This window comes from Lichenostomus cassidix, unplaced genomic scaffold, assembly GCF_008360975.1.
Source record: "Lichenostomus cassidix isolate B80296 unplaced genomic scaffold, HeHo_3.0 HiC_scaffold_33, whole genome shotgun sequence".
Lineage (NCBI taxonomy): Eukaryota > Metazoa > Chordata > Aves > Passeriformes > Meliphagidae > Lichenostomus > Lichenostomus cassidix.
This window is the reverse complement of record NW_028147632.1, coordinates 2,254,635-2,268,395: the sequence shown is the minus strand read 5'-3', so window position 1 is coordinate 2,268,395 and position 13,761 is coordinate 2,254,635. Positions and strand designations below refer to the sequence as shown.

Sequence of the window (13,761 nt, the reverse complement as noted above, 5' to 3'; positions counted from 1 at the left end):
GCTCAGCCAATCAGCGCGCGGCGTTCCCCCCCGCGCGGGCGGCAGGGCGGCGCCATGTTGGTTCCGGGCACGTGACAAAAGGGACCAATCAGCTCCGTGTAAAGGCGAGTCTTTATTGGCTGTTGCGTTAAAAAGGCGGGAAGGGGCGTGGCCGAGGGGAGGGGGCTGCGTCACTTCCGGTTGGCCTGGGCGGTGCCGATCATGCATTCGTTCACCTGAGGGGAGGAGGGAGGTTGGAAAATACCCAAAATAACCCCAAAAATAACCCCAAAATTCCATCCAGGAACCCCAAAAATAACCCGGGAACCCCCAAAATACCCTGGGAGACCCTAAAGTACCCCAAAAAATCCCTCTGGGACCCCAAAATGTGCCCCAGGAACAGCGAAATACCCAAAAAATAACCCGGGAACCCCAAAAATACCCCAAAATTAACCCGGCGACCCCAAAACTCCACCGTGATCCCTCAAAAATCCATCCGGGACCTCCAAAAATAGCCCGGAATCCCAAAAATACCCCAAAATTACCCCGAAAATGCCCCGGGAACCCCAAAACCCCCAGAAATACCCCAAAAAATACCCTGGGAACCCCAAAAACCCTTCTGTGATCCCCAAAAAATATCCCGGGAACCCCAAATATACACCGGGAACCCCAAAAATAGCCCTGGAGCCCCAAAAATACCCCAAAAAATACCCCAAAACCCCTCAAAAATGCCCTAAGAACCCCAAAAATCCACTGTGATCTCCCAAAACTCCACCCAGGAACCCCAAAAAATATCCCAGGAACCCCAAAAATAGCCCCAAAAATGCCCCCAAAACGTGCCCTGGGAGCCCCAAAAGTACCCCAAAGTACCCCGGGAACCCCAAAACTCCACCGTGATCCCTCAAAGGTCCATCCAGGAACCCCAAAAATACCCCAAAACCCCTAAAAATGCCCCAGGAACCCCAAAAATCCTTCTGTGATCCCCAAAAATCCATCCAGGACCCCAAAGAATATACCAGGAACCCCAAAAATAGCCCTGGGAGCCCCACAAATACCCAAAAAATGTCCCAAAACCCCACAAAAATGCCCTGGGAGCCCCAAAATCCCACTGTGATCCCAAAAAAATCCATCCAGGAACCCCAAAAATACCCCAAAACCCCCAGAAATACCCCAAAACCCCTAAAAATCCATCCTGGAGCCCCAAAAAATGCCCTGGGAGCCCCAAAAATAACCTGGGAAGCCCAAAAATACCCCAAAAATGCCCCCAAAACCCCTAAAAAATGCCCCGGGAGCCCCAAATCCTATTGTGATCCCCCAAAAAATCCATCCAGGAACCCCAAAAATACCCCAAAACCCCTAAAAAAATCCATCCAGGACCCCCAAAATCCCCTAAAATGCTGCCATGAGCCCAAAATTCCCCTCAGGACCCCAAAATCCACCCAGGATTTCCCAAAAATTCCCCAATGCCTCCAGGATTCCCCAAAATTCCCCCCAAAAACACCTCAGGGTTCCCAAAAACCCCTTTGGGAACCCCAAAATACACCTCAGGACCCAAAAAATCCCCCTGGGACCCCAAAATTCTGCTCTGGGACCCTCAAATCCCACCTAGGACCCCAAAAAATCCCTCTGGGACCCCAAAAAACCCTCTGAGAGCCCCAAAAATCCCCCCAAAATGCCCCTGGGACCCCAAAAAATCCCCCCAAATTCTCCCCAAATCCCAAAAATTCCCTCCTAAAATCCCCTGATTCCCCCAGATTCTCCCTTAACACCCCAAATCCCCAAAATTCTCCCCAAATCCCTGAAAATTATCCCAAAATTTCCCCAAAAATCCCCAAAATCCTAATTTCCCCAAAATTCTCCCCAATCCCTAAAATTTCCCCCAAATTGCCCCAAATTCCCTCCCAAATTTCCCAAATCACCCCAAAATTCCCCAAAATCCCCAAATCCCCTTTAAAAACCCAAAATCCCCCCAATTCCTCAGAATTCCCCCAAAACTCCCAAATTTCCCCCAAAAATCCCAAATTTCCTCCTAAAATCCCCAAATTCCCAGAATTTCCCCCTAAAATTCCCCAAAATCCACCCCAAATCCCCCAAAATTCCCCAAATTTCCAAAATTCCCCCAAAATTCTCCCAAAATTCCCCCCAAATCCCCTAAAAATCCCCCCAAATTCCTCTAAAATCCCCCCAAATCCCCAAAATTCCCCAAATCCCCCAAAAAATCCCCAAAAACCCCCCAACTTCCTGCCCACCTTGCTGGCGAAGCGCAGGGAGTTCAGAGATTCCCCAAAATTCTCCTCCAGGGGCGAAATGGTGACAAACATCAGCCTGGGGAGGAGAGATTTGGGGGAAATTTGGGAATTCTGGGGGGTTTGGGGGGAATTTGGGGAGAATTTGGGAGAAATTTTGAGAATTTGGGGATAATTTTCAGGGATTCAGGGGGAATTTTGGGGATTTGGGGAGAAATTAGGGGCTTTTTGGGGGAATTTGGGGTGTTAAGGGAGAATTTGGGGTGAAATTGGGAGATTTTGGGAGGAATTTTGGGGATTTTTGGGATAGTTCTCAGGGATTTGGGAAATTTTGGGGGTTTGGGGAGAATTTGGGATAATTTTCGGGGATTTGGGAGAAATTTTGGAGATTTGGGTGGAAATTAGGGGATTTTAGGAGGGAATTTTGGGGATTTGGAGTGTTAAGGGAGAATTTGGGGTGAAATTGGGGGATTTTGGGAGAAATTTTGGGGATTTGGGGACATTTTGGGGGGATTTTGGTGGAAATTGGGATTTTAGGAGGGAATTTTGGGGGAATTTTGGGATAATTTTCAGGGATTTAGGGGGAATCTTGGGGATTTGGGGTGTTAAGGGGCAATTTGGGGGGAAATTAGGGGATTTTAGGAGGGAATTTTGGGGATTTTTGGGATAATTATCAGGGATTTTGGAGGATTGTTGGGGATTTGGGGGAAATCTTGGGGATTTTGGGGAAATTAGGGGATTTTAGGAGGGAATTTTTAGGGATTTGGGGGGAATTTTGGGAATAATTTTGGGAATTCAGGTGTCTCAGGGGAGGATTTTGTGGGTAATTCAGGTGAATTTTGGGAATTCAGGAGAGGATTTTGAGGGAAATTCAGGCAGATTTTGGGCATTTGGGGGTTTTGGGGAGGATTTTGAGAGGAATTCAGGTGAATTTTAGGAATTCAGGTGAGGATTTTGGGTGAATTTTGGGCATTCAGGTGCCTCAGGTGAGGATTTTGAGAGGAATTCAGGTGAATTTTGGGAATTCAAGAGTTCCAGGTGAGGATTTTGAGGGGAATTTGGGTGAATTTGGGAATTCAGGTGAGGATTTTGAGAGGAATTCAGGTGAATTTTGGGAATTTAGGCATCTCAGGAGAGGTTTTGAAGGGGAATTTGGGAGAATTTTGGGAATTTGGGAATTCAGGTGAGGATTTTAGGGGAATTTGGGTGAATTTTGGGTGTTTGGGGGTTTTGGTGAGGATTTGGCAGAGATTTGGGTGAATTTTGGGGGTTCTGAGAAGGATTTGGAGGGAAATCTGGGAATTTTGGGAATTCAGGTGAGGATTTTGAGAGGAATTCAGGTGAACTTTAGGAATTCAAGAGTTCCAGGTGAGGATTTTGAGGGGAATTCAGGTGAATTTGGGAATTCAGGTGTCTCAGGGGAGGATTTTGAGGGGAATTTGGGTGAATTTTGGGAATTTGGGAATTCAGGTGAGGATTTTGGGTGAATTTTGGGAATTCAGGTGCCTCAGGTGAGGATTTTGAGAGGAATTCAGGTGAATTTTGGGAATTCAAGAGTTCCAGGTGAGGATTTTGAGGAGATTTGGGTGAATTTTGGGAATTCAGGCATCTCAGGAGAGGATTTGAAGGGGAATTTGGGAGAATTTTGGGAATTCAGGAGAGGACTTTGGGTGAATTTTGGGAATTCAGGTGTCTCAGGTGAGGATTTTGAGGGGAATTTGGGTTTTCATGAGAGGATTTTGGGTGAATTTTGGGAATTTGGGGCTCCCAGGTGAGGATTTTGGGTGAATTTGGGGAATTTAAGGGTTTCAGTTGAGGATTTTGAGGGGAATTTGGGCAGATTTTGGGAATTCGGGGTTCCCGAGGTGGATTGACAGAAATCTGGGAATTTTCCCTGGAATATTCTGGAACATTCCGGAATTTTGGGAATTCCCACGTACACCTTGGCGTGTCCCCCCAGGCAGTTCTGCAGCAGGAAGGTCAGTTTGCTGTTCCTGTAGGGAACGTGAGCTTCCTGGGGAAAAAAACCATTCCCAAAATTCACATTTTCATTTCCCAAAATTCACATCCTGATTTCCCAGAATTCACATCCCAAATTCCCAAAGTTCACATCCCAGTTTGCCCATTTCTGCCCCAAATTCCCAAAATTCACATCCCAAATTCCCAAAATTCACATCCCAAATTCCCAAAATTCACATCCCAAATTCCCAAAAATTCACATCCCAAATTCCCAAAATTCACATCCCAAATTCCCATTTCTCTCCCAATTTTCCCAAAATTCACATCCCAGTTTGCCCATTTCTGCCCCAATTTTCCCAAAATTCACATCCTCATTTCCCTGATTTCCCCAATTTCCCATTTCTCTCCCAATTTCCCCAAAATTCACATCCCAATTTCCCATTTCTGCCCCAAATCCCCAAAATTCACATCCCAATTTCCCAAAATTCACATCCCAGTTTGCCATTTCTCTCCCAATTTCCCCAAAATTCACATCCTCACTTCCAATTTCTGCCCCAAATCCCCAAAATTCACATCCTCATTTCCCATTTCTCTCCCAATTTCCCAAAATTCACATCCCAGTTTGCCATTTCTACCCCAAATTCCCAAAATTCACATCCCAAATTCCCAAAATTCACATCCCAGTTTCCAATTTCTCTCCCAATTTCCCCAAAATTCCCAGCCTGATTTCCCATTCCAATCCCCTTTCTCCCATTCCCATCTTGTTTTCCCAATTCTTTTCCCATTCCCATCCCATTTTTCCCATTCCCATCCCTATTTTCCATCTCTTTTCCCATTTTTCCAATTCCAGTTCCAATTTTTCCCATTCCAAGCATTTTTCCCATTCCAATCCTGATTTTTCCCATTCCCATCCAATTTTTTCCCATTACCTTCCTGATTTTTCCCATTCTCATCCCAATTTTTCCATCTCTTCTCCCAATTTTCCAATTCCCATCCCATTTTTTCCCATTCCCTTCCCGTTTTTCCCATTCTCATCCCATTTTTCCACATCTTTTCCCATCCATTTCCATTCCCATCCCAATTTTCCCATTCCCATCTCACTTATTCCCATTCTCATCCCAATTTTGCATCTCTTTTCCATCATTTTTCCCATTCCCATCCCATCTTTTCCCATTCCCATCCCATTTTTCCATCTCTTTTCCATCATTTTCCACATTTCCATTCCCATTTTCTCATTCCAATCCTGATTTTTCCCATTCCTAACCCGATTTTCCATCTCTTTTCCCAATTTTCCTCTTCCCATCCTGTTTTTCCCATTCCCATTCCCCATCCCAGCATTCCCAAACCCCAGAAACAATCCCATAAACAATCCCACAGACAATCCTATCAATCCCATGAACAATCCCACAAATCCCATAAATAATCCCATAAATAATCCCACCAACAATCCCACAAATCCCACAAGCAATCCCACAAATAACGCCATAAACAGTCCCAGAAACAATCCCAGAAACAATCCCACAGAAAATCCCATCAATCCCAATCCCACCAATAATCCCACAGACAATCCCACAATCAATCCCATAAACAATCCCACAAATCCCATAAATCCCACAAATCCCACCAACAATCACACAAACAATCTCATGAATCCCACAGACAATCCCACAGACAATCCCATAAACAATCCCACAGACAATCCCACAAATCCCATAAATCCCACCAACAATCCCACCAACAATCCCACAAACAATCCCACAGACAATCCCACAGACAATCCCACAGATCCCATCAATCCCATAAAAAATCCCACAGACAATCCCACAAACAATCCCACAAATCCCACCAACAATCCCACAAACAATCCCATGAATAATCCCACAAACAATCCCACAAACAATCCCACCAAGAATCCCACAATCAATTGACAATCCCACAAACAATCCCACAAACAATCCCACAAACAATCCCACAAACAATCCCACAAACAATCCCACAGACAATCCCATAAACAATCCCACAAACAATCCCACAAACACTCCCTTGCAGAGGCACTCAGGCTGCAGCTGATGATCTTCCCATTTCTCATTCCCAAACCCCATAAATCTCACAAACCCCAGAACAAACCCTATTCCCAATCCCATAAAAACCCCAAAATCCCCTATTTTCCCCCCAAACCTTGTTGCAGAGAGCACTGATCACCAGCCCCAGAGTGCTCAGGCTGCAGTTGATGGACTGAGTTTCCCATTTCCATTTCTCCATTCCCATCATTCCCAATTTCCATTTCTCCATTCCCATCACTCCCAATGCTCACAAACCCCCCAAACCCTATAAAAACCCCAAAATCCCATAATTTTCCCCCAAACCTTGTTGCAGAGAGCACTGATCACCAGCCCCAGGGTGCTCAGGCTGGAGTTGATGGACTGAGTTTCCCATTTCCCAGATCTCACCAATCCCATTCCCAAACCCCATACACCCCACAAAATCTATAAATAACCCCCCAAACCCTATAAAAACCCAAAAACCCCACAAGTTCCCCCAAACCTTGTTGCAGAGGGCACTGATCACCAGCCCCAGAGTGCTCAGGCTGCAGTTGATGGACTGAATTTCCCATTCCCATTTCTCCATTCCCATCACTCCCAAACCCCACAAACCCCATAAATCACCCCACAAACCCTATAAAAACCCAAAATCCCGTATTTTCACCCCAAACCTTGTTGCAGAGAGCGCTGATCACCAGCCCCAGAGCACTCAGGCTGCAGTTGATGGACTGAGTTTCCCATTCCCATTTCTCCATTTTCCATTTCTCCATTCCCATCACTCCCAAACCCCACAAACCCCATAAATCACCCTATAAATGACCCAAAACCCCATTTTTCACCCCAAACCTTGTTGCAGAGAGCACTGATGACGAGCCCCAGGGCGCTCAGGCTGGAGTTGATGGACTGAGTTTCCCATTCCCATTTTCCATTTCCCATTATTCCCATTCCCATTTCCCATTTCCCCATTCCCATCACTCCCAAATCCCCCAAACCCCATAAATGACCCCATAAAAACCCCAAAATCCCCAAAACCCCATTTTTTGGCCCCAAACCTTGTTGCAGAGAGCGCTGATGACGAGTCCCAGGGCGCTCAGGCTGGAGTTGATGGACTGAGTTTCCCATTCCCATTTCTCCATTTCCCATTTCCCCATTCCCAAACCCCACAAACCCTATAAATCACCCCATAAAAACGCCAAAACCCCCTATTTTCACCCCAAACCTTGTTGCAGAGAGCGCTGATGACCAGTCCCAGGGCGCTCAGGCTGGAGTTGATGGACTGAGTCTCCCTCAACCTGCTCCCCACAGATCCTGACTTCTCCAGCCGCTCCGAGCCAGCCAGGTCCACCAGAGTCAGAGAGGCTGGGGTGGGGAATGGGAAAATGGGGAAAAATGGGAAAAAACAGTGAAAAAACAGAGAAAAACCAGAAAAAAATGAGGGAAAATGGGGAAAAATGGTGAAAAAACAGGGAGAAACGGGGTGAAAATGGGGGAAAACGGTGAAAAACGGGGAGAAATGGAAAATCCTCCTCCTCCTCCTCGTCCCCATCGCCGTTCCCCGGCGGGCAGCTGCTGGCCGAGCATGTGGAGGGGAACGTGAGTGGAGGGGAAAAGGGGGGAAAAATGGGGGAAAACGGGGAGAAACGGGGAAAAAACGGGGAGAAACGGCGAAAAACGGTGGAAAAATGGGGAAAACGGTGAAAAAACGGGGGAGAACGGGGGAAAACGGTGAAAAACTGAAAAAAACAGGGAGAAACAGGAAAAAATGGGAAAAAGCGGGGAGAAATGGGGAAGAATGGGGGAGAAATAGGGAGAAACGGGGGAAAAAAGGGAAAAACAGGGAAAAATGGGGGAAAACGGTGAAAAAATTGGGGGAAAGTGGGGAAAACATGGAAATGGAAATGGGGAGTAATGGGGGGAAATGGTGGAGAAATGGGGAGAAAACATGGAAAAGGGGGAAAATGGGGAATAAGGGGGGGAAACTGAGAAAAACTGGGGGGAAATCAGGAATAATGGGGAAAAACAGAGAAAAATGGAGGAAAATGGGGAATAATGGGGAAAAAAAGGTGAAAAAATGGAGGAAAATGGGGGAAAAGTGGGGAAAATCACGGAAAAGGGGGGAAAATGGGGAATAATGGGGAAAAAGGGGGAGGAAACTGAGAAAAACTTGGGGAAATGGTGAAAAAACAAGGAAAAATGGGGGATAATGGGGGGAAACTTAGAAAAACCAGGGAAAATGGGGACTAATGTGGGGAAAATGGTGAAAAAATTGAGGAAAATGGGGGAAAGGGAGGAAAACTGAGAAAAAAAGGAGGAAAATGGGGAAAATTGAAAAAGGGGGGAAAAATGGATAATAGGGGAAAATGAGGAATAAAAGGGGAAAGGGGAGGGAAATGAGGGGAAAAGAAAGGAAAGGGAAATGGGGTGAGAGATGAGGAACTGAAAAATGGGATGAGGAGGAAAAAAGGAGGAGAAGGTGGGAAATGCTGGAGAAATGGAGGTGAAGGGAAGGAAAAAATGGGGGAAAAGGGGGAAAAAGGGGAGTGAATGGGGGAAATGGGGGAAAGGAAGAGGGGAAATGGGGGGAAGAAATGGGGGAAAAATTGAGGGAAAATGGTGGGACAAATGGGGAGAGAAAGGGGAAGAAATGGGGGGAAATATGGGGGGAAAAAGGGAGGAGAAATGAGGACAAACAGGGAATAATGGGGAAAAGGGGGTGAGAGATGGTAAAAGGGGAAAAACCAGGAGGGGAGGTGGAAAACTCGGGAGAAGGTGGGAATTCTGGGAATGCTGGCAATGTCAGGAATTCCAGGAATCTCAGGAATTTTGGGAATTCTGGGAATGTTGGGAATTCCGGGAATCTCGGGAATTCCAGGAATCTCGAGAATCTCAGGAATTCTGGGAATTTAGGAATTCCATGAATTTTGGGAATTGTGTCATTGAGGTCATTATCCCTCAGGTCATTGAGGGATAAACGGGATGGGAGGTGGAAAAATTCTGGAAATTCCGGGAATTTTACGAATTCCAGGAATCTCAGGAATGTTGGGAATTCTGGGAATGTCGGGAATTCTGAGAGTTCTGGGAATCTTGGGAATTTCAGGAATTTGGGGAATGTTGGGCATCTTGGGAATTCTGAGAGTTCTGGGAATGCTGCGAATGTCAGGAATGTCAGGAAGGTTGGGAATTCTGGGAATTGTCTCACAGGAGCAGCACAGGTTATGGGTTGGTAAACGGGATGGGAGGTGGGAAAAGGAGGGAGAAGGTGGGAATGTCAGGAATTTCAGGAATGTTGGGAATGTCAGGAATTTGGGGAAATGGTGTCTCACAGGAGCAGCACAGGTCACAGAGGGATAAATGGGATGGGAGGTGGGAAAACTCAGGAGAAGGCAGGAATTTCAGGAATTCTGGGAATTTTCAGGAATTGTGTCTCACAGGAGCAGCACAGGTCACAGAGGGATAAATGGAATGGAAGGTGGGAAAACTCAGGAGAAGGCAGGAATTTCAGGAATTCTGGGAATTTTCAGGAATTGTGTCTCACAGGAGCAGCGCAGGTCACGGAGGGATAAATGGGATGGGAGGTGGAAAAAGGGGGAGAAGGTGGGAATTTTGGGAATTCCAGGAATCCCAGGAATGTTGGGAATTGTGTCTCACAGGAGCAGCACAGGTCGCAGAGGGATAAATGGGATGGGAGGTGGAAAAAGGGGAAGAAGGTGGGAATTTTGGGGATGTCAGGAAGGTCGGGAAGGTTGGCAATTTTGGGAATTGTGTCTCACGGGAGCAGCGCAGGTTATGGGGTGGTAAACGGGATGGGAGGTGGAAAAAGGGGGAAAAGGTAAGAATGTCAGGAATTTCAGGAATTCTGGGAATGTCAGCAATGTCGGGAAGGTTGGCAATTTTGGGAATTGTGTCTCACAGGAGCAGCGCAGGTCATAGAGGGATAAACGGGATGGGAGGTGGAAAAAGGAGGGAGAAGGTGGGAATTTTGGGAATTCCAGGAATCCCAGGAATGTTGGGAATTGTGTCTCACAGGAGCAGCACAGGTCACAGAGGGATAAATGGCATGGGAGGTGGGAAAACTCAGGAGAAGGCAGGAATTTCAGGAATTCTGGGAATTTCAGGAATTGTGTCTCACAGGAGCAGCGCAAGTCACAGAGGGATAAATGGGATGGGAGGTGGAAAAAGGGGGAGAAGGTAGGAATGTCAGGAATGTTGGGAATTCCAGGAATGTGGGGAATTCTGTGTCTCACAGGAGCAGCGCAGGTCATAGAGGGATAAACAGGATGGGAGGTGGAAAAAGAGGGAGAAGGTGGGAATAATGCTGGGAATTCCAGGAATTCTGGGAATTTCAGGAATCTTGGGAATGCTGGGAATTTTGGGAATGTTAGGAATGCTGGGAATCTTGGGAATTCTGGGACTTCTGGGAATCTTGGGGAATCTCGGGAATTCCGTGAATGAATTCTGTGAATTTTGGGAATCTCAGGAATTCCAGGAATCGTGGGACTCTCAGGAATTCTGGGTATTTTGGTAATTGTGTCTCACAGGAGCAGCACAGGTCGTGGGTTGATAAATGGGATGGGAGGTGGAAAAACTCAGGAGAAGGTGAGAATTTTGGGAATTTCAGGCTGCCCTGGGGATGTCAGGAATGTTGGGAAGGTTGGGAATTTTGGGAATTGTGTCTCACAGGAGCAGCGCAGGTCATAGAGGGATAAACGGGATGGGAGGTGGAAAAAGGGGGAGAAGGTGGGAATTCTGGAAATTCCAGGAATTTTACGAATTCCAGGAATCTCAGGAATGTTGGGAATTCTGGGAATGTTGGGAATTCTGAGAGTTCTGGGAATCTTGGGAATTTCAGGAATTTGGGGAATGTTGGGCATCTTGGGAATTCTGGGAATTCTAGGAATGCTGCAAATGTCAGGAATGTCGGGAAGGTTGGGAATTTTGGGAATTGTGTCTCACAGGAGCAGCACAGGTTATGGGTTGGTAAACGGGATGGGAGGTGGGAAAAGGAGGGAGAAGGTGGGAATGTCAGGAATTTCAGGAATGCTGGGAATGTCAGGAATTTTGGGAATGGTGTCTCACAGGAGCAGCGCAGGTCACGGAGGGATAAATGGGATGGGAGGTGGGAAAACTCAGGAGAAGGCAGGAATTTCAGGAATTCTGGGAATTTCAGGAACTGTGTCTCACAGGAGCAGCACAGGTCACAGAGGGATAAATGGGATGGGAGATGGAAAAAGGGGGAGAAGGCAGGAATTTCCGGAATTCTGGGAATTCCGGGAATCTCAGGAATTTTGGGAATGGTGTCTCACGGGAGCAGCGCAGGTCACGGAGGGATAAATGGGATGGGAGGTGGAAAAAGGGGGAGAAGGCAGGAATGTCAGGAATTCTGGGAATGTCAGGAATTTCGGGAATTTCAGGAATTGTCTCACAGGAGCAGCGCAGGTCCCTGGCGGTGTGCTCCCCGCGGATGCGCAGCTGGAACACTGAGTGGCTGCGCGAGGAGCGTTCGTTCAGTCCTGTGCGAGCAACAGAGCGCTGCGAGCCTGCTCTGAGCAACAGCTCCAGAACCTGGGGAAAAATATAGAGAAAATATAGTGAAAATCCAGCAGGAAATACAGCAATGCAGCTGGAACACCGAGTGGCTGCGCGAGGAGCGTTCGTTCAGTCCTGTGCGAGCCACCGAGCGCTGCGAGCCTGCTCTGAGCAACAGCTCCAGAACCTGGGGAGAAATGGGAAAAATACAGAAAACAGGGTGAAAATCCATCAGGAAATACAGCAATGCAGCTGGAACACCGAGTGGCTGCGCGAGGAGCGTTTGTTCAGTCCTGTGCGAGCAACAGAGCGCTGCGAGCCTGCTCTGAGCAACAGCTCCAGAACCTGGGGAGAAAATACAGAAATATAGCTGAAAAATGGGAAAAATACAGAAAACAGGGTGAAAATCCAGCAGGAAATACAGAAATACAGCTGGAACACCAAGTGGCTGCGCGAGGAGCGTTCGTTCAGTCCTGTGCGAGCGACCGAGCGCTGCGAGCCTGCTCTGAGCAACAGCTCCAGAACCTGCCAGAAAATAGAGAAATATAGCTGAAAAATGGGAAAAATACAGAAAACAGGGTGAAAATCCATCAGGAAATACAGCAATGCAGCTGGAATGGAGAGAAAATACAGATCAGACTGCGAGCGACAGAGCACTGGGAGCCTGCTCTGAGCAACAGCTCCAGAACCTGCCAAAAAATATAGGAAATAGAGTGAAAAATGGGAAAAATAGAGATCAAACTGTGCGGGTGACCGAGCATTGGGAACCAGCATGGAGTAACAGCTCTAGAACCTGGGGAAAAATAGAGAAAATATGGTGAAAAATGGGAAAAATACAGACCAGACCGAGCATTGGGAGACAGCACGGAGCAACAGCTCCAGAACCTGCCAGAAAATAGAGAAATATAGTGAAAAACTGCTGGAATGGAGAGAAAATACAGATCAGACTGTGCGGGCAATGGAGCATTGGGAACCGGCTCTGAGCAGGAGCTCCAGAATCTGCCAAAAAATATAGAAAATATAGTGAAAATGGGAAAAATAGAGATTAAACTGTGCGGGTGACCGAGCATTTGGAACCAGCATGGAGTAACAGCTCTAAAACCTGGGGAAAAATAGAGAAAATATGGTGAAAAATGGGAAAAATAGAGATCAAACTGTGCAGGTGACAGAGTGCTAGGAGCCTGCTCTGAGCAACTGCTCCAGAACCTGGGGAAATATAAAGAAATAGAGTGAAAATCCAGCAGGAAATACAGAAATACAGCTGGAATGGAGAGAAAATACAGATCAGACTGTGTGAGCAACAGAGCACTGGGAGCTGGCACAGAGTAAGAGCTCTAAAACCTGGGAAAATGGGAAAAAATACAGAAATATAGCTGAAAAACTGCTGAAAACCAGGGAAAAAACTGAGAAAATACAGCTGGAATGGAGAGAAAATAGAGATCAAACTGTGCAGGTGACTGAGTGTCGGGAGCTGGCATGGAGCAAGAGCTCCAGAACCTGGGGAAATATACAGAAATAGAATAAAAAATGGGAAAAATCAGCTGGAATTGAGAGAAAATACAGATAAAACTGTGCAAGCAACTGAGTGCTGCGAGCTGGCTCTGAGTAACAGCTCCAGAACCTGGGAAAATATAGAAAATATAGTGAAAAACTGCTGGAATGGAGAGAAAATACAGATCCAACTGTGCAGGTGACAGAGTGCTGGGAGCCTGCTCTGAGTAACAGCCCCAGAACCTGCCAAAAAATGGGAAAAACCAGGGAAAATTGAGATAAAAAGCAGGAAAAACAGGTAATACTGTGCGAGCAACAGAGCGTTGGGAGCCAGCGTGGAGTGAGAGCTCTAAAACCTGGGAAAATATACAGAAATATAGCTGAAAAAGGGAAAAAACTGCTGAAAAATGGGAAAGAACTGCTGAAATTAAGAGAAAAACAGATCAAACTGTGTGAGCAACAGAGCGTTGGGAGCCAGCGTGGAGTGAGAGCTCTAAAACCTGGGAAAAAATGGGAAA

General features: G+C 46.7%; 1 protein-coding gene across 1 annotated transcript in view; it reads right to left on the bottom strand.

Annotated features, from left to right (window-relative positions):
• Positions 1 to 93: 93 nt before the first annotated feature.
• Positions 94 to 13,761, bottom strand: part of LOC146421460 (carboxy-terminal kinesin 2-like) — a 37,443-nt gene continuing 23,775 nt past the window's right edge. The window contains exons 11-15 of the mRNA XM_085047327.1: positions 11,650 to 11,788; positions 7,446 to 7,585; positions 4,166 to 4,239; positions 2,229 to 2,304; positions 94 to 215 (exon numbers count right to left, since the gene is read on the bottom strand). Of these exons, the coding sequence (XP_084903453.1) occupies positions 171 to 215; positions 2,229 to 2,304; positions 4,166 to 4,239; positions 7,446 to 7,585; positions 11,650 to 11,788 (474 nt within the window). The 3' untranslated portion in view covers positions 94 to 170. The remainder of the gene's footprint in view (positions 216 to 2,228; positions 2,305 to 4,165; positions 4,240 to 7,445; positions 7,586 to 11,649; positions 11,789 to 13,761) is intronic.